The sequence below is a fragment of the Tursiops truncatus genome, chromosome X (assembly GCF_011762595.2).
Source record: "Tursiops truncatus isolate mTurTru1 chromosome X, mTurTru1.mat.Y, whole genome shotgun sequence".
Taxonomy (NCBI): Eukaryota; Metazoa; Chordata; class Mammalia; order Artiodactyla; family Delphinidae; genus Tursiops; species Tursiops truncatus.
Genome location: NC_047055.1, coordinates 1936847 through 1956140, shown reverse-complemented (window position 1 = coordinate 1956140; position 19294 = coordinate 1936847). Strand labels below are relative to the sequence as shown.

General features: G+C 62.0%; 1 protein-coding gene across 16 annotated transcripts in view; it reads left to right on the top strand.

The window, feature by feature from the left end:
* Positions 1–19294, top strand: part of ATP2B3 (ATPase plasma membrane Ca2+ transporting 3) — a 39978-nt gene that overhangs the window by 6407 nt on the left and 14277 nt on the right. For 8 of the 16 annotated variants that reach the window (XM_073799633.1, XM_073799627.1, XM_073799631.1 and 5 more), the window contains 14 exons: positions 2044–2085; positions 3561–3725; positions 4092–4306; positions 4950–5192; positions 5566–5807; positions 8149–8383; positions 12716–12895; positions 13027–13114; positions 13723–13829; positions 14127–14318; positions 15812–16025; positions 16598–16809; positions 17674–17781; positions 18806–18988. In XM_073799633.1, coding sequence (XP_073655734.1) covers positions 2044–2085; positions 3561–3725; positions 4092–4306; positions 4950–5192; positions 5566–5807; positions 8149–8383; positions 12716–12895; positions 13027–13114; positions 13723–13829; positions 14127–14318; positions 15812–16025; positions 16598–16809; positions 17674–17781; positions 18806–18988 — 2426 coding nt within the window. The remainder of the gene's footprint in view (positions 1–2043; positions 2086–3560; positions 3726–4091; positions 4307–4949; positions 5193–5565; positions 5808–8148; positions 8384–12715; positions 12896–13026; positions 13115–13722; positions 13830–14126; positions 14319–15811; positions 16026–16597; positions 16810–17673; positions 17782–18805; positions 18989–19294) is intronic. The other 8 variants (XM_073799634.1, XM_033849433.2, XM_073799635.1 and 5 more) reach the window with 3 other exon arrangements.

Sequence of the window (19294 nt, the reverse complement as noted above, 5' to 3'; positions counted from 1 at the left end):
GGGACAGGTCAGCGTAAGGAAAGGCGCACTCGTGTTCCCGGACCTGGGCACGTGAGGGAGGAAAAACGGGTGAGCCGCTGTTGCCTAAAAGCCTCCGTGGGCCCCGCCTCCTGGCAGCCTGGGCCTGGCTTCCCTTCCTGGACTCCTCCCTGCTCCTGGCCCACCCGGCCCACCCCTCACAGCCAGTGGGCACCGGCGGACCTTCGGCCACCTTGGCCACACCAGGCCCCCCTCCCCGCGGGGCTCAGCCCGGTGTCTCGCCACAGCCAGCACCCTGGGGCCCACAGGAGGGCAAGTGGGTGGGTAGGCAGGCCCTGGGCCTCCTCTGGGCTGGACTGGAGTCCTTGACGGCTGCTCGGCAGGACGCCTCTTCCACATTCCTTCCCAGGCTCTTCCCCTCCCGCTAGGTTCCCTTAAATGTCACCATCCTTCAGGACTCGGTCCTAGGCCCCTTCTCTTCGACCTTGACAAGACCCCTCCAGGCCCCCCCGCCGCCGGCTCTCCCCCAGCCCCGGTTCTTCTCCCTGGCTTGCTGTGCCACTTGAGAGTCAGAGGGGACACCAGCAGCAGCTGGCTCCCTGGAGGAGGGGAACGTGGGGGGGCCCTGCAGGGGAGGCAGAGATGGCCAGGCTCCGGGGAGGGGGCAGTGGCACCCACGACCCCTCGCCTCCCCCACGTCTCCGCCAAGGCCCTGGCCGCTGCAGAGACCAGAAGGTGGCACCTCGCCCTCAGCATCCCCCCTCAACGCCCCCCGCCACCTCTCGATCTGTCCATCAAGGGCGCTGCTCGCCCGCCTGTCTCCTGCCTTCCGGCCCTGACCTCCTTCCCCACTCCTTCCCCTGCCTCAGCTATGCCCCTTCTCAGGCCAGGCCCAGCCCTCGTCTTCCCATTCCCACCGTGCTCATCTCAAACCTCCCTCCCTCCTCCAGAAGTTGCCACGGCCCCAGGGCAACACGCCCGCACTGTGCTGCACTGTCACCCACCGTGTGTCTACAGGTGTCTCCCCTGCCCCGCCCCAGAAATCTCCTTCACCTATGAATGCCCCACAGGGCCCAACTGACACCCCACTGGGGCTGCGAGGGGACCTCTCCCTCCTCCCTGGGACCCCCAGACCAGACCCCACTGCCTGGGAGCCACCTGGCCTCCGGTCTGTGTCCCTGGGTCCCCAGTGACATGAGCTGTTGGGTCGTGGCTGACAGGCCGGCCCACTAGCCCTTCCTGTCCCAGGCTGGTCGTCTCTGGATCCAGGGCAGTGTGTGTGTGGCCTGCAGAGAGCTCTCCCGGCTGCTGCCCTGGGGCAGGTGAGGCAGGTGGAGCTGGGGGGCGGAGCCTGACCCCCAGCTCAGAGCCCGTCACCTGCCGGCTCTCCTGGGCCCTCCCAGAGTTGCAGTCCTTTCCGGCCTCAGAAACCAGAGGCACAGCCCGCACTGTTGACCTTGGCCTGGGGAAGCTGGTCACTGCCCCAGTCCCTAGCACCCAGCTGTGGGCTTCATGGTGGCAGAGCACGTCTGTGAAGGCGCGCCCGCACAGCTCCAAGTGGGGCCCAGCCCGGCTGGTGCCCCTGCCGCCCCCTCCAGCGCTGTGGGTGCCCCAAGGCTAGCCGTCTCGCTCCTTTATCCTCTAAAGCGCCCACAGACTTGACTGCTGGCCACGCTGCACAGAAAGCTGATCTCTAGGCCACCAGGACTTAGGAACCATCTAGGTCAACCCCCTCGCACTGGTTCTGGGGGGAGCACCCATCCCGACTGGGGGGCCCTGTTTGAGGCAGCAGAGCTGGGACCTGACACCTGGCAGCTCTCATTACCCGTGGTGCCGGCCCTTCCAGAAACCTCCCACTGCCGACCATGCGTGAGCCAGGGTCTGTCCAGGGCTGGCCCGCGGCTTCTCTGGAGGGCTGGAGAGCAGGCCCTCTTCCCCCGCCCGCCGCCCTCACCACACTCACTGGCTGCACTGTCTGTGCCCCGCTGTCCTGTGTGCGCGTGTGTGCCAAGGCCACATGGGTGTTCTCAAGTCTCCGTGTCTGTCGTTCCTCTCCCGTTGTAGGCAAGCAGCAGGATGGGGCGATGGAGAGTAGCCAGACCAAAGGTAACGCGCGCCCTGCGCTCAGGATGGGTGGCAGAGGGTGCGGCGCAGGGTGGGGGGGCCGCCCGCCTCGGTTGCAGACCCCGCCGGAAGTGCGCAAATATGGCCCGTGAGCCAGCATCCCGCTGAGGAAACTGAGACTTAATCGGGCCTGTGGGTTTCCTGGTTCGGCTGCCTGTCTGCTGAGCCTTCGAGGCCTGCGCCCCTTTCAGCCGGAATGCCTGGTGGGTGCCGATACCCTGTAGCCAGGGTGAAGGGTTGAAGGTGCTGGCAATCCAGAGATGGATAAAGGACGGTCCTGGCCCTCAGGAAGGTCACGATCCACAGACGTGAACCCGGGGCAACACTCAAGTGCAGTGTGGGACCCAGGAACGCAGACAGACGACTGGAGTTCAGAGGCCGGCTGGGGTTGGGATGGCACTTGGGACAGGACAGTCCAATGGCCAGGGCCCCGGGCAGGGGCAGGGAGTGGCAGTCAGTGGGGTAGAGGCTAGAGTGGCCCAGTGGGGTGGGACCTTGAGTGTCGCTGAGGCTGTGGCCCGAGGCCATGGAAAGAAGAGGCCACCGGTGAGCGGTCTCAGGCAGCCAAGGGGAGAAGGGATGGGCGGGGAGACAGAGAAAGAGGGAGCGGCTGACACTGCATGGTGGCAGGAGGCATGCAGAGGCACTGAGAGCCCCACTGGGTGGGGGGACAAGGACGAGTGGCAGGGTTGGGTGCCCCCTGCGGGTGGGGGACGGATGAGGTGACACGGGGCGGCGTGTGAGGCGGTGGACGGGCCAGAGGCGGGTGTGGGGCAGGGGACACAGCACCACCACGTTAGGGTCCACCAAGGGGGCTGTGAGAGGGCTGCCGGTTCCGGAGAGGAGGTGGAGAGGCACCTAGGGGAGAGGAGGGAAGGCCCCATGGCGAGAGAAAGGTGCAAGGCTTGCCCGCCAGCAGCCGGGGCATGGGCTGAGGACTGCGCGCGTGCCGAGCTGGGGCCCCGATGGAAGTCCAGGCATCCGCCCGAGGGGTGTCCACCTGAGGGCTGGCAGGAGAGACGGCCTGAGCGGGGAGCGGGGGAGGAGAGCGCGGGGATTCCTGGGCCTCCCTGAGAGGAGTGGGAACATGGCTAAGACAGCAGTGGGCAAGAGTCAGCTCTGGGTTCTGGAACATTCCATGGGCCCCAGGCCTCTGCTTTCAGGTATTGAGATTTGGGGCGTTACAGGACTGGCCACGCTGTCTGTGTGCCCAAGTGCTTGTGTCTGTCCTCCCTTCCCCTGCGAGGCCCCACGAGAAGCATCTCTGTCCTGCCCAGGACAGCGCTGGAGCCGCTGCCCACCTCAGGAGGGCCTGGGCTGATGAGAGAGGAGGGAGAGGACAGAGCCCCCTGTTTCCTCTCGGATGGTGTGGCATATCTTTCTCCGTGAAAGCCCCTTGCAGCCGTCACCCCAGCGGCCAGGCCCTAACCTGGGCTGCGGGTTTCTTCTGTGTGCAGCTAAGAAGCAGGATGGGGCCGTTGCCATGGAGATGCAGCCCCTGAAGAGTGCAGAAGGTGGGGAGACGGAGGAGCGGGAAAAGAAGAAAGCCAACGTGCCCAAGAAGGAGAAGTCGGTCCTTCAGGGAAAGCTCACCAAACTGGCTGTGCAGATCGGGAAAGCAGGTGGGGGCAGCCGAGGGGGCGGCCCAGGGGCCACCGACGGGCAGGGGCGGACACTGGGCTCCCGGACTCGAGGCCGGACCAAGGAGAACAAGTGGGAAAGGGATGTGACGTGGGGTGTGGGCCAGGCAGCAAGGGCACGGGCTAGGAGCAGGTGATGGCCTTCAGGGCCTGGTTCCGCCCCCTCTGGTGAGCGTGGACTGCGAAGCTCCGTAAGGCCAGAGACCAGGAGCGCCTCCCCCGACTCGGGGCCACGGGAATGTGGCTGCAGCGCCCCTTAGCTCTTCCCTCTTGCTGTCTCCCCTCCCTCACCCCTGCCGGCCACCCTTCCCGCCTCCGTGCTCCGTGGCCTCGGATGTGGCTGGGCAGGGCTGGTGATGTCTGCCGTCACCGTCATCATCCTGGCCCTCTACTTTGTGATCGAGACCTTCGTGGTGGAAGGCCGGGCGTGGCTGGCAGAGTGCACGCCTGTCTACGTGCAGTACTTCGTCAAGTTCTTCATTATCGGTGTCACCGTGCTGGTTGTGGCTGTCCCAGAGGGCCTGCCTCTTGCTGTCACCATCTCCTTAGCTTACTCTGTCAAGGTAATAAAATAAACATGACACGAATAAGAATTCCGCGATCCCAGGGTACAGACCCAGAACTTGTGGTGCAAAGCCGTTAAGCAACTTGGACGAAGCAAGGACTGGATAAAGTTTGGGATTGCTCAGGGGAAGAATGGTAGGCCAAGCAGGGATGTGGAGCTGGACTTGCACATCCTTGCCCACCTGGCTCCCTGGGCAGCGGCGGGTGACGAGCTAGCATCTGCAGGATGTGGGCAGGGTCGCCGAGGGGCCGGGGAGTTGAGGTGGGGGCAGGGGGAAAGGGGGCCCCTGGGAGACGGTGGGCAGGGCAGAGATCGGGGTGGGCAGGGGAGCCACAGGGCCTGCAGGTGACCCGAGAGGGGGCTCTGGGCAGCAGGGAGGCTCCAGCTGCGCTCCAGGGAGAGTGGCCACCCAGAGTCGACCGTTCGGCCTGTCTGACGAGAGTCCTTACGTCTCACAGGCCCGCTGCCTCGGCTTGACCACCACCCCACTGCCATCTGAGCTGTGCACCTGCTGCCCGAGGTCCCGGGCCGTTAGTGCCGCGAGGGAAGCTGGTGGGCGGAGCAGAATCCTACATGCCGCTGTGCTCCCCCACCCCGCGAGGACAGCTGGCTACCCAAGCCTCCATCTGTGCCCTTTACAGAAAATGATGAGGGACAACAACCTGGTCCGCCACCTGGACGCCTGTGAGACCATGGGCAATGCCACGGCCATCTGCTCAGACAAGACAGGCACGCTCACCACCAACCGCATGACCGTGGTGCAGTCCTACCTCGGGGACACCCACTATAAAGAGGTTCCGGCCCCCAGCGCCCTGACCCCCAAGATCCTCGACCTCCTGGTCCACGCCATCTCCATCAACAGTGCCTACACCACCAAAATACTAGTGAGCCGGGAGCCAGGGCGGGCCGAGGCGGGGGTAGGATGAGGGGAGGGAACCTGGCCCGGCTACGGCGTGGGCGTCACCAGGGGCTTGCTAGGCTCTCTTAAGGACTTTTGAGCCGAGAGCCACAATCGTTTCTGGGGTGCTGGTCTCCCTCCTCGTCCCCGGACACTGGGCGGGGCCTGCAGGTTCTGGAAGCCCTTCCCAGCCCAGTGAGTCGTGGAAAACCTGCCCATCTAGTCCGTACTGGAGGCCCTCCTTAGCTCCCTGCCACCACACCTGAAAGACGTGGCGGCCGAGGCTGGGCTGGGCCCGGGGACAGTAAGGAGGGTGGCCTTGGGCCTCCAGGGCCATGCTGGTTCTCCTCACCTCGCAGCCTCCAGAGAAGGAAGGCGCCCTCCCACGCCAAGTGGGCAACAAGACGGAGTGCGCTCTGTTGGGCTTCGTCCTGGACCTGAAGCAGGACTTCCAGCCCGTGCGGGAGCAGATTCCTGAAGATAAGCTTTACAAAGTGTACACCTTCAACTCGGTCCGCAAGTCCATGAGCACAGTCATACGCATGCCCGACAGCGGCTTCCGCCTCTTCAGCAAGGGCGCCTCGGAGATCCTGCTGAAAAAGTGAGTGGGCGGCAGGACCCAGCCCGGGGCTGGGGCTAGCTAAGGCGTGTGGCATTTCTGGTTGCATTATTGCGGTAACGCAGACATAGCATAAAAGTGGCCCCGAAGGAAACCCTGTGCCCGTTACACAAGCACCCCTCCCCCGCCCCCCAGCCCCTGGCAGCCGCTCATCAGCTTTCTGTCTCTGTGGATTTCCTATTCTGGATGTTTCCTATAAATGGAATCATACGGTACATGTGGCCTTTTGCGCCCGGCTTCTTTCACTCAACATGGTGTTCGGAAGGTTCATCCAAGTTGTAGCCCATATCAGTGCTCCATTCCTTGTTATGGCTCAGGTAGACCACGTTCTGCCTACCCAGTCATCCAGCGACAGGCACTTGCGTTGTTTCCACCTTCGGCGACTGTGAATCACGCTGCCTTGAGTGGTCATGTGTGAGTTTCTGCTTGAACGCGTGTTTTCAATCCTCCTGGGTATATTCCTGGGAGTGAAATTGCCAGGTCATATGGTAATTCCATGTTTCGTTTTTTGACAAAACACCAAACTGTTTTCCACAGGGGCTGCCCCACTTTACTTCCCCATTAGCAGTGCACGAGGCTTCCAGCTTCTCATCCTCACCAACGCGTCGTTACCTCATTGTTGTTGTTGTTGTTGTTGTTGTTATGGCCATCGGGATCTCATGGTGCCTTTCATCTGCATCTTGCTGATGACTAGTGACATTGGCACCTTCTCATGTGCTTATTGGCCATTTGCTTGTCTTCTCTGGAGGAATATCTATTCCAGCCCATGCCCATCTTGGATGTGAATTCTTTGTCATTTGATTGTTGAGCTGTAAGAGTTTCTGTATGTTCTGAGTGTTAGATCCTTAACACATTCTGGTTTTGCAGTATTTTCCCCCGTTCTGTGGGCTGCCGTCTTTTCACTCCCTCGATAGATTTTTGCTCACTGCCTTGATTGTCCTTGGATGCGCAAATGCCTTTCAATTGTGAAGTCCAGCTTATCTCTTTTTCCCTTTTGTCGCTTGTGCGGGGTTCCTTTTAGAGGCGGTGAAAACGTTCTCGGGTGAGTCGTGTGCTGTGTGAATTGTATCTCAGCAGAGCTGTTAGGGAAACTGAGGTGGGCGACACACGGCTCTGCCTCCAAGTGCACCATGCCCCGCACCCGCTCAGCGTTCACACCTCCCCTTGGCCTTGGCCTCTGCAGCGCCCACGCACCCTTCTAAGACTTGGCCTGATTGTGCTGCTGTGCTCACCCCCGGCTTTCTGGGGCCTTCAGGACAGAGTCCCGAGCAGGACCTCTGGGCTCCTCCCGTGGCCTCCACAGCTGGCTTCTTTCCTTCCTCACCAATCTGCTCGGGGCCCCCATTTGTCCGTCTGCCATGCCAGCCTCTGGGGCCCGTGTTTCCTCTGCTCCTTCGTTTTCTGCACCTGAATCCTGCCAGCCTTTCCCATCCCAGCCCTTCTGTGGTCGCTGCCTTGTCGTGGCCCTGCTCCGTGGCATTCGGTTTTTGCTGATGTCCCACCTCTCTCCCTAAAGCGCAACGGGGCAAGAGTGACAGCCCCCCAACTCCCGTCGAGTCTGTGCGGAGCTGTGGGAACAAAGTACCATCATCCTGGGGGCTTCAAACAACAAAGACCTATTTTCTCCCAGTGCTGGAGGCCAGAAGTCCTCAATCAAGGTGTGGGTGGGGTCGCCCTCCCCCTAAGGCCTCCAAGGGAGGATCCTCCCTTGTCCGTCCCAGCTGCCGGTGGTGGCTGGCCACCCTTGGCCTCCCTCGGTTTGTAGCTGCATCTCTCCAATCTCTGCCGCCATCGTCACACAGCCTTGTCCCTGTGTCTGTGTCTCGACGCGTCCGCTTCTCTTTTTCTGTTTTGTTTTTTTGCGGTACGCGGGCCTCTCACTGTTGCAGCCTCTCCTGTTGCGGAGCACAGTCTCCGGACGCGCAGGCTCAGCGGCCATGGCTCACGGGCCCAGCCGCTCCGCGGCATGTGGGATCCTCCCGGACCGGGGCACAAACCCGCGTCCCCTGCATCGCCAGGCGGACTCTCAACCACTGCGCTACCAGGGAAGCCCCCGCTTCTCTTTTTATAAGGACAGCAGGCATTGGACTGAAGGCCCACGCTCCTCCACCGCGACCTCATTTAACTTTGCGACAACCCTCTTTCCAAATAAGGTCACATTCTGAGGTTCTGGGCAGAACGTGGAGGGGCACACTGTTAGGCCGCGCACGAGCACAGCGCCCCCTTCTGGGAGAAGCCCTCCACTGCATCACATGGAGGGCTCAGCCGGAGGCCTGGCTCCCCCGCCTCACGGCGAGGGCTCCTCTTGTTCTGTCCGCCCCAGGTGCACCAACATCTTAAACAGCAATGGGGAGCTGCGCAGCTTTCGCCCTCGGGACCGGGACGACATGGTGCAGAAGATCATCGAGCCGATGGCCTGCGATGGGCTCCGCACCATCTGCATCGCCTACCGGGACTTCTCCGCTGCCCAGGAGCCCGACTGGGACAACGAGAACGAGGTCGTGGGCGACCTCACCTGCATAGCCGTTGTGGGCATCGAGGACCCCGTGCGGCCCGAGGTAGCCAGAGCCCCTCTGTGAGCTGCCCGCTTGTCGGGACGGGTGGAGGGGCCACGCTTCTTCGCGTCTGGCCTCGGTGGTGAGGCCTTTGGACGTAAATGCAAGGAGGGAACTGCCCCTTTCTCCTGCCCTCCTGGCCGTCACGCCACTCCCTGCCAGACTTTGTAGGCAGAACAAATGGCAGCCCGCCAGAGTTGGACCAACTGGGGAGGGTGGGCGATGGCAGAGCCTCGGGGTCCTCCAGGGGCATGGCCAACACGCCCCAGATCAGACCTTCCCCGGCACACTGGACCCCCACCCTCGTCCTCTTGCCCTTGCACCCTTCAGGAGGCTCGGTCCTGCCGTCTGGAAGGCCCCCTCCTGCTTGGCCTCCGCCAGGTAAGAGAGGGCGGCAGTTAGAACCTCGACGGCTGCCAACGCCCGCAGGACTGATGGACCAGAGGGGCTGGTGAGGGAGACGCAGGAGCCGGGGACAACTCCCAGGGCTCTGGTTCCGAGAACTGGGTAGATGGTGTTTGGGGGGCTGGGGGAGGGGAAGGCAGTTCTCAGTCGAGGGTTTGGTTGGGGCCGAGTGAGGTTCGGGACATCCCCATGGAGATGTCACGTGGTTAGGTCCTGGCCAGAAAGACATTCTCCAGAGGCGTCTTTTCATGAGTGATGGTCGTGGGTGCAGCGGAGCACAGGTGGGAGGAGCCTGCGAAGGAGACTCCAAGGAAGGGGCCGGGCGGGGAGGGGAGACTGTGAGGGGTGTGTGGCTGAGCAGGGCAGCCAGCGTGTGGACGCAACTTCACCCAGAGCTCTGCTGAACAGGGAACGGAGCGACAGGGCAGAGGTTGGTCAGGGTGCAGAGAGGAAGAGCAATGGAGGCGGTGCTGGTCCTTCAAGATGCAAGACCCCCGAGGGAGAGAGCCTGCCAGGCTGGCCCTGGAGCGGGGTGCTGGCGGCAGCTGCAGGACACCAGCCCCCAGAGAGAGTGTGCAAGGCACGGGGGGTGCAGGTTGTGAGGCAGGGAACAATCCTCTCTCTCCCAGGGCCTCTCCAGTGGCGCCCACCTCGTGTCAGAAGCACGGGCACCTTGATCCTGCCAATTAGCCTGAAAACATGTGCGTGCACGGGCTGCCCTCAGCTCTCCCTCGGGAGACAGGCATTCACGTACTGGATCAGACACCACAGACCCTCCATTCAGAAGTCAGGGGTCATCAGCGACAGCGCATCCCCGAATTCCAAGGAGATAGGGACCATCGTGTGCAGAGAAGGGGCACCCGGAGTTGGCCCCAGGAGGAAGCGGGTGGTGGCAAAGGCAAGGAGAGAGACTTAGAGCCAAGGAATGGGCCCAGAGAAGGCAGGTGGGGAGAGGAGCTGCTTGGAGAGCAGGGGCACAGGATGCCGCTGAGGGAGGCAGGGCTACCTCCAGGGACACAGGGACTGGGCCTTTCCATTCGCCGGACCAAGGAGAAACTGAGGCGCAGAGGAAGGCTGTGTCCATACGGCGAGCCGAGTCCTAAAGCCATGTGGTCCTTGCATAGACCTGATGGCCTCTCCACCTGAACAGAGCCCCCAGGTGGCCGCTCCAGGGTGACGGTTGTCCTCTCCTTACTCCTTGGGACGTGTCGACAGTAGCAGCTCTAGACTTTTCCATCCAGATAACTGGGGCTGAATGAAGCTGCCGGAAAGCCAGAGCTCCTGTTGGAATGTCTCACAGACCCAGGAAGGCGCCATTCACGGACCCCCAGGGCCCTGGCCAAACCCCCCAGCCCTTCCACCTCCACCCTTTGCCCGGATGGAGGGGTGTGAGGTGTGAAGCGGCTGGCAGCCGCACGGCACGGGGAGCCCTTCTTGCCTGACCCCCTGGGCCAAGGAGCCCTGCAAGCTTCCCCTAAGTTCCAGCATAAATATTTGTTGCAAACTGAAGCTCTAGTCATCGATGTAAGGTTGGAGGCCTGAGACGTATTTGTAGATCTCTGAGGCAGAGCTGCAGAGGCCCTCTTCTGGCCCACGGCAGCTCATTTACAGAAGCGCCAATGAGGCTAGGCTGGGGGCCGGATGGAACAGTCCAGAAGGGCTGCACACAGGCGGGGTGAGGCCCAGCCCTTTCCCCGGTCCGTGCTCTTCTCAGAGAGGGATATTATTGTTTTTATACGTTTTCATCTTAGAGAAAACATGGATAAAAGTTCCCTGAAGGTCACCCTGAAGGCTCAGCCTCAGTGGCTGTCCCGGCGGCTAGAAGCACAGGGTGAGAGAGCCGCCAAGGCCAGGCAATGGGCAGCTCGTTTAAGATCCAGAAACGGCCTTGGTAAAAGGGCCCAGGGGACAGGACCGCTCCTCTCTGGCTGGAGAGTGGCTGAGTGAGAGGCTGGGCAGCAGGTGGGGAAGCCAGGCAGAAGCCCACGGGGACCAGCCATCCGCGCAGTGGCCAAGGAGGGGAGCCCCAGGTGCTGCCGGCAGGCGGGAAGGCCGATAGGGTGCTGTTCAACTTGCCGGGATGCCTGGGGGCCTGGGACGGCTACAGCCTGTGGAGGGCCTGGCAGGGGGGTGTCTCTGCCCTGGGGAGCTGCATGGACCCTGTAGGCAGGCTGTACTTACGCCAGAGGGCCTGGGGGCTCCTGCAGACACCTGGCTGCCTGCTGTGCTGTCGGGCCTCAGCCAGTGGGAGGCAGGCGAGGAAGGACAGTCACCCGATGAGGGAGAGGGCGCCTGCAGACGGAGGGAGCATCCTGCCACCTGGCTTGGAGGCCAAGGGCCTTTCAGACCAGAGACGAGCCGGGCCTGGGCTGAGCCCACACAGAGGAGGCCAGCAGAGGCTGGACCTGGGGCTCCCAGGGCTCAGGCCCATCACGGCCACTTGGTGGCAGCAGAGGGGCTGCTCCTCCCAGACGCATCAGAGGTGGTGGGGGGAGCTTGTTGGAAAGGGAGGTATCTCCCGGCAGCTCATCCTCTAGCGCTCAAGGATCCCCAAAGAACAGAAAGCGTCCCTGAGCTGAGCGAGGAGATGCGTTACCGGGGGTGTGGGACGCAAGCCCCCTTCCCGGGGCGGGGCCTTCTAGGCCGCCTGGCCATATTTGCTGCAGGGATTGTAAGGTCACTCTGTCCCAGCCCAGAAGTGGGAGCCCCTCTGGCTGGGCCCCGGGTACCCCTCCTCTTCCTACTCTCTCCCTGGCTGAGATCACAGCCTCCACACCCTGGCTTCGGGGGCCACCAGCGTGCCCGGACCTCCCGGGCCAGTGGTCCCCTGCAGCCGACCTGGCCCCGCCTGCTGCCCACCTCCCCTGGGGTCTCCCAGCTGCCCTGACCCCCTGGCGCCTGGCCCCAGCTCCCCCGGCCTGGCCACCAGGCCACCCCCGGGACACCGCGTGCTCCCGTGCTCTCTGTCATGCTTACACGGTTCCGGGGGCTCAGCCCGGCCCCACCGGGAGCCCACAGTGGGGTGCGCCGGGCCCAGCGGACTCATCTCCTTGCCCCGCCGCATCTCCTTGCCCTCCTCTCCCCTCCTGGCCCCTCAGGCGCGGTCGGCACGACTCTCCTCTGCGCTGCTGTCTCGGGCTCACAAGTCCCCTCCTCGCTGGAACGGGAGTGTCTCCACTCCACAATGCCACCCCCTCCCAGCTGGCCTCCGCTCCCTTCAGCACTGGAGGGATGTCTTGTTCTTCTCCCTTTTCCGGAATCTAATCTTATGTTTGGAAAATGGAGACGTACTAAGGAACCAGAGTGATGTCCCATTTCCTCTAATGAGCAGTGAGAATGCCTTGTCATGTCAAGCCTACGGCTCTAAATGTCTTAGGTTTTATATCATTTAAAAAAAAAAAGTGGCGGGGAAACAGATGTTAGTGAGCTTGGCCAACAAGGCCAGAGCCTGCCTTGAGTCAGGGCCCGAGAGGGTCCAACCCGAGGTGGGTCCTGCCAGCTGGCGGGGCAGCTGGGGCCAGAGGTTCCTTTCTTGTCCTTCCGGAGCTCACTGGCACGGCCCCTGCCAGCTGGCCTGCTAATGGGACTGGTCCTGGCTCGGCTGCTCTGGGGCTCCATTTCCCCAGTGGAAACTGAGGTTGAAAGAGCTGGGTGATTTCTCCGGTCACCTTGCTGCACACGGCTCCGACGGTGCCCCTTGACAGCATTCCAGTGGCTTCTCCCAGCCTTGCTCGTGGTGTCAGGGCCTGGTTCTGAGTCGTCGGTGGTCCCCGGGGCCGGCACAGGGAAGGAGGCACCTGGGCTTGGGGGCACCCTGCTCCCTGCGGGCCAGGCTCCCAGCCGGGGCAGAGCTGACAGGCCGTCTCTCCCGCCTCCTCCCGATCTGGATGGAGGAACGGCTCTGGGCTCCAGCCATCTTGTCCCTTCCAGGTCCCTGAAGCTATCCGCAAATGCCAGCGCGCTGGCATTACAGTCCGCATGGTGACGGGGGACAACATCAACACGGCCCGCGCCATTGCGGCCAAGTGCGGCATCATTCAGCCCGGGGAGGACTTCCTGTGCCTGGAGGGGAAGGAGTTCAACCGGCGGATCCGAAACGAGAAAGGCGAGGTAGTTCCCGGCCGCCAGCCCTCCCTCGAGTCCACGGTTCTGGCACTTTCTCCACCGCCGCCCCCTCTGTTCAGCCCTGACTGCCCGCCCTGCCACCGAGGCTCTGCAGCGTCTGTGCTTTTCCCTCCCAGATAGAACAGGAGCGTCTGGACAAGGTGTGGCCCAAGCTGAGGGTCCTTGCCCGATCGTCTCCCACCGACAAGCACACTCTGGTTAAAGGTAATGGAGTGGGCTCACTCCTCACCCTGCCCTGCCCCTGCCCCGGGGGGCGGGACGCAGGCGGGGTATGGCCGTCACCCCTCGGGTCGTCGTCTGCTCCCAGACGCCCAAAGCTGAGCTTCCAGTTGGGTCTCAGGGTACTCAGCTCTGGACCCATTGCTGCTGGAGACTGTGTCTCAGAGGAAGTCACTGGCCCTCCCTGAACCTCATCGGGAAAATGGGGATAATAATGGAGACTCCCTCAAAGGGCTGACCTGCCAGGGCTCGAGCCTCCACTTCTCTGCGCTCACAGTATCAATGGAAGACGCCAGTAGAGACCAGCTCTCTTCATAGCAGATGGGGAAACTGGGGCCCAGGAGAGGGAGACATTTCTCCCAGTTGCCCAGTGCCGAGCCCCTGCCTTCTACGAAATCCCACCACCCTGTATCATCGCACTGGGTGATGGGCCAGGGTGGGAGAAGGGGGATGCGACTGCCAGTGAAGGCACAGGACTTGGTCCCAAAGATGGCAGACAGCACGGAGGACTGGAGCCTACTGCCCCCCCCCGCCCCCGGGCTGGTCACCCGGGGCCACAGGTGGCACCAGACCTGCCCTGATCTGTGTTCCAGGGATCATCGACAGCAACACCGGCGAGCAGCGGCAGGTGGTGGCCGTGACCGGGGACGGCACCAACGATGGGCCAGCCCTCAAGAAGGCGGACGTGGGCTTCGCCATGGTAAGCCACCCGCTGTCAGCCTGGCTCACCACGCCAGGTGGGGCCTTGTGATGGAGGACATAAGCTTTGTGCAGCAGTGTGGGGGCTAGCGTTGAGGCAAGTTGCAGAGTGCCAGAAGTTTCTTTCTCTCACATCTTGGCCACCTGGGCCTCTGCAAGCTCTGCCCTGTTGGTGGCGGCTGCAGCGGTGGCGCCCTCTTTGTTTGTGAGCAAAACCTCTCTAGTACAAGGACACGTTTGGAGTGGGTGAGGGGGGCTGGGGAAGGGGCCCCGTGGACACGGTGTGTGTGTCCCCCAGGGCATCGCGGGGACTGACGTGGCAAAGGAAGCCTCGGACATCATCCTGACGGACGACAACTTCACCAGCATCGTCAAGGCCGTCATGTGGGGCCGCAATGTCTACGACAGCATCTCCAAGTTCCTGCAGTTCCAGCTGACGGTCAATGTGGTGGCCGTGATTGTGGCTTTCACGGGTGCCTGCATCACTCAGGTGGGCACTGGGGGCCACCGGGGCCCAGGGAAGACCCCGGGCTCTCCCTCCCGTGGCCGGGCTCCTCCCGCCCGGTGCACCTGGACCCCAGTGTGCAGAGCAAGCCCAGGGGACCCCGCCCCCAGCAGGGTGAGGGCTGAAGAGCCCCTACCTGAGGACCCAGTGGCGGGAGCCAGGTTTTTTTTGTTGCAGACTTTTTTGGTTGAGATAGAATTCACCCATCAAAAACTTCACCGTTTGAGAGTATACAATTCAGTGACTTTTAAGTACATTCACAGTGTTGTACCATCATCACCTCTATGTAGTTCCGTCATGTTTTCATCACCCCAAAAGGAAGCGCCACTCCCCCTCCACCAGCCCCCGGCACCCGCTCATCTGCTTTCTGTCTCTACAGACTTGCCTATTCTGGACATTTCAGCTACACGGAACCAAATCATAGGTGGTTGTTTGTGTCTGGCTCCTTCACTTAGCGCAATGTTCTCGAGGCCCATCCATGTTGTAGCAGGTACTTTATTCCTCTTGATGGTGGACTGATGTTCCATCGTATGGAGCAAGCACCTTGTGTTTCTGCATCCCTCCATCAATGGGCATTTGGGTTGTTTCCACCTGTGGCCGCTGTGGACGTGCGTGTGCGAGTCTTGGTAGACCTGCATTTGTGCTTGTCCTGGGTCTGCTGGGAACTCCGTGGTTAACCTTTGCAGGAGCCTCTTTTCCTTTTTCAGTTCTCCAATTCTCCCCATTAGTGAGTGTCCAGAATTTGTCTCCCTTTCAAAGGTATTTTTGAATTGAGAGAAAATCCGCATGACATAAACTGTACCGTGATGGCCATTTGAACCATCCTGTGGTGTTCGATGCAGTGCACATCTTGTGCAACCGTCACCTATACCTCAGTCCAGAACCTTTTCATCACCCCTGTACCCACCAGGCAGCCACTCCCCACTCTCCTCTCCCCCAGCCCTGGCATCCACCTATTCGCTTTCTGTTTCCATGGGTCTGTCAGTTCCAGAAGTTTCATAGGCATGGAATCCTACAGGATATGGTCCCTGGTGTCTGTCTTCTGTGAGGCTCATTTTTAACCAACAAGTCAGAGGCGATGGGAAGGAAGGTCCAGTGCAGTTTCTACCTCTTCCTGGCCCTGGGGTGCAGGAATGCATCTGTCGGGCTCTTTTATGGTCTGGGCCAAGGGACAGGGCGTGGCAGCCTGCTGCTAACAGTTTGGACCACACCTTCTAGATCACTGCCAGCAGGTGAGAGAAGAAGGGAGACTGACAACATTTTAAGAGCAGGAATCTGAAAGCCCAGCGAAAACTCTCTGCTAACTTTAAGAAAACATAGGGATGGAGATGTCGCGTTTTTATGGGAAGGTTGGATTTGTTGCATTTTCACTTGAATTCAATTCCAGTGACATTGACCCCAAGCTGCGTCTCTTCCCAGGAGTGGGGGGCCGGTGGGGTTTCCAGGCCCATGTTGGGGTAACTGGCTCCTCTCCACAGGACTCTCCTCTCAAAGCCGTGCAGATGTTGTGGGTGAACTTGATCATGGACACATTCGCCTCTCTGGCCCTGGCAACAGAGCCGCCCACTGAGTCGCTGCTGCTGCGGAAGCCGTATGGCCGGGACAAGCCCCTGATCTCACGGACCATGATGAAGAACATTCTGGGCCACGCCGCCTACCAGCTCACTACCATCTTCACGCTGCTGTTCGTCGGTAGGTTGGCCCAGGGCACCCTGTGCTGTGGCCAGCCCCGCAGGCCCCGGCGCTGTCCGGCAGTGGCAGGGACAGACGGGCACCTGGGGACCCGATTTCCGGTGAGGACCCCTCGGCCCTCACCTCCCTGCCATCCTGGGAGTTTTGTTCTCTGTACGGCATCGGCTCCTTTTAGGAGATTCCTTTATTTACGTGGGGGCGGGTTTGTCGCTTTGTCTATGTGTGGCCTCTCTTCCTGACGTCAGAGGGTTCAGTGCAGGCATGGCGGTGGCCAAGGGGCAAGAGTCACCACGTGAGGGCGCCTTTCTCTGCTTTCTCGGGAGCAGAAGCTGGTCATGGCTGACCCGAGAGCCGTTCCTTCCCCAGCTCGAGCCAGTGTGCAAACGGGTCTTAATGTCTTCACCCCTGTCCTGGGGTTTCAGTGCCAGACCCCCCTGGTCTGGACCCGGCCTTGGCTGTGATCTCCCGTTGCTTAGCCTGGGGGCTGGGGGGCTCATGACTTCCAGCCGTGTCGCCCGGTGGTGACGCGCCCACCTGGGCCCGGCTCCCCTCACGCGGCCCTGGGCTTGCAGGCGAGCTCTTCTTCGACATTGACAGCGGGAGGAACGCGCCCCTGCACTCGCCGCCCTCCGAGCACTACACCATCATCTTCAACACCTTCGTCATGATGCAGCTCTTCAACGAGATCAACGCGCGGAAGATCCATGGCGAGCGCAACGTCTTCCACGGCATCTTCGGCAACCCCATCTTCTGCACCATCGTGCTGGGCACCTTCGTCATCCAGGTAGGAGCGACGGCTCCACTCTTGCAGGTCCCTCCAGGTCTGCCACTCCCATTTCTAGAACTCCATTCCTTGGCGGGAGGCCACCTTAACTCCAGGAGGCGCTGAGTGTTCAAAACCAGGGCGTATTGATAGAAAATGTGAGGTAGAGCGAGGCCAACAGGCCAGGATAGCTGGTTTCTCGCAGTTCTCAGAGGGGGGGCCAGCCATGGCACGGGGACCACCTGGGGAAGCACCCGGGCTGGTCGGCAGGCAGGAGAGCGGGAAACCCAGAGCAGGAGCTGAGGCAGGAGGGGCAGGCTGAGCACTTGATAGTGTGAATAATTCCCGGGCTCTGGGGTGTAGGGCTGTCCACCTTGTGGTCTGGGACCCAGCCCTGGGTGGTTAGGGAGGGGGACAGTGGCCTGGAGGGTGAGAGCCCAGGAACAGAGAGAGTTGGAGTGTGGCCTTGGGACCAGTTGGTCTGTAGTTGAAAAGCTCACCCCTGGAAGAGGACTCCTCCCACGGAGGGGCCATGAGGCTGCGGGAGGAACGTGGCTAACATGACCGAGCCTCGCCCGAAGGCTGGAAAAGGGACAGTCCGGGGCGCCTGGCTCAGTGGGCACCTTGCAGCAAGCGAGGCCACGTGCCCGTCCGGCACAGCACCCACGGCCTGTGGTCAGCCGGTCTAGGAAGCTTCTCTAGGCACTGGCTGAGGTGGGGACGAAGGGAAGGAGGCCAGAGAAAAGAAGGCTCCCGGGAACTGCCTGTCTACCTGGGTGAAGCAACAAGCCTTCTGACTCCCTGAGCTCGGCCCACAGGACAGGGGGAGCCCCGAGGGCTAGAGGAGCTGGCCGGACGCGCCTCCCGCCCACCCCTCTTCCACAGATTGTCATCGTGCAGTTCGGCGGAAAGCCCTTCAGCTGCTCCCCGCTGTCTACGGAACAGTGGCTCTGGTGCCTGTTTGTTGGTGTTGGGGAGCTGGTCTGGGGACAGGTAAGTGTCTGCCTCGGTGGCTTTCCCAGCCCTGCCCCTTTCCAATTTGTCTGGGGAACTGTGGGCAGCCCAGGGTCCCCTAGCCTGCCTCTGGGACAGGCCATGACCTAGGTGCAGGGCCACAAGTGACAGCCTCAGCAGAGAGCATGCAAAGGGCCATGGCTGGGATGCCACAGCGCCCAGCAAAACCACCCGCCGCTCCCCTTGCCACGGTAGGAGCTGAAAATCGTGCCTTAGAGTTGGGTGGCTTGGGAAATGCTCACATATTTGAAGCTACACAATACCTCTGTGAACCTTCCAGACAGGGTGGCTTCAACGGCAGGTGTTATTCTCTGGAGGCTAGATGTCCAAGATCATGCTTACATAGGGCAGGCCCAGGAGAGGCCGGGCACGAGCTCCCAGCTCCCCCGCCAGGGGAGTCGCGTGGCAGTGCAGTTTCTCCCAGCGGTAATGTGTGATGACACGCACGGGTACCACCATCAGGGCAGCTCCCCTGAGTGGTGCGGTCCGGGGACTTGAGTGGCGTCGGTCCTGGAGGCCTGGGGAGCCCGTGTGACTTAGTTAATCTCCGCGCGCCGGAGGTCAAGCTGGTACATGCGACCCAGGGACCCGCCCCAAATCACCGCGGCTAAACCAAGAGGCAGGGGCCTAAAGGTCCCCTCCCATGAGCCAGGCCAGGGCCAGACCTTGGTCTGGCGAAGCGAGTCCCTTACATCACATGCTGTGCGGGAAGGTGGCGTGAGCCGCTCCTCTGGGCGTCGATGGAGGAGGGTCCACTGGCACGCACACTGCTTCGGAGAGCAGGATTCGGCAGCAGGCAGAGGCGGCCCAGGGGCCGCCCACAGGGAGCAAGCACTGAGGAGAGAGCTGCACACGGTGCCGGGGCCTGTGCAGGGGCGGGCGCACACACGGCCTGGGCCTGCATCAGCGGGAGGCGGGCAGCCTGCATCCGCTCCCGGCCCCAGCAGAGCTCCCACCTCTGACGGCCACTTCTGCCTGCTGTCCCTCACCTCTGGCGACCCAGGTCATCGCCACCATCCCCACCAGCCAGCTCAAGTGCCTGAAGGAAGCGGGGCACGGGCCCGGGAAGGACGAGATGACCGACGAGGAGCTGGCTGAGGGCGAGGAAGAGATCGACCACGCCGAGCGGGAGCTGCGCAGAGGCCAGATCCTCTGGTTCCGGGGCCTCAACCGGATCCAGACGCAGGTAAGCCGCCGGGCTGCTCGGCCGCTCTGGCTCTCCCGCCTCGCGAGGGGGGCAACAAGCCAGAGGCGGAGAATGGGCGAGGTGAGCTGAGAGGACAGGGAAGCCCTTGGGGCTTGCCGCCGCGATCACAAGGGCAGTTGCCGGATGTGCCGGATGACAGTACGTCTCCAAGATGGCCTCTCCCTGACGCCTCGCCCAGAGCCCAGGTGGCCCTCCCCGCTAGTGGGCACAGGTGTCAGCTAACGGCGTGTGCTGTGACCCAGAGCTGTATCTCAGGGAGATGGGGGCACGGGCCACCCACTGTCT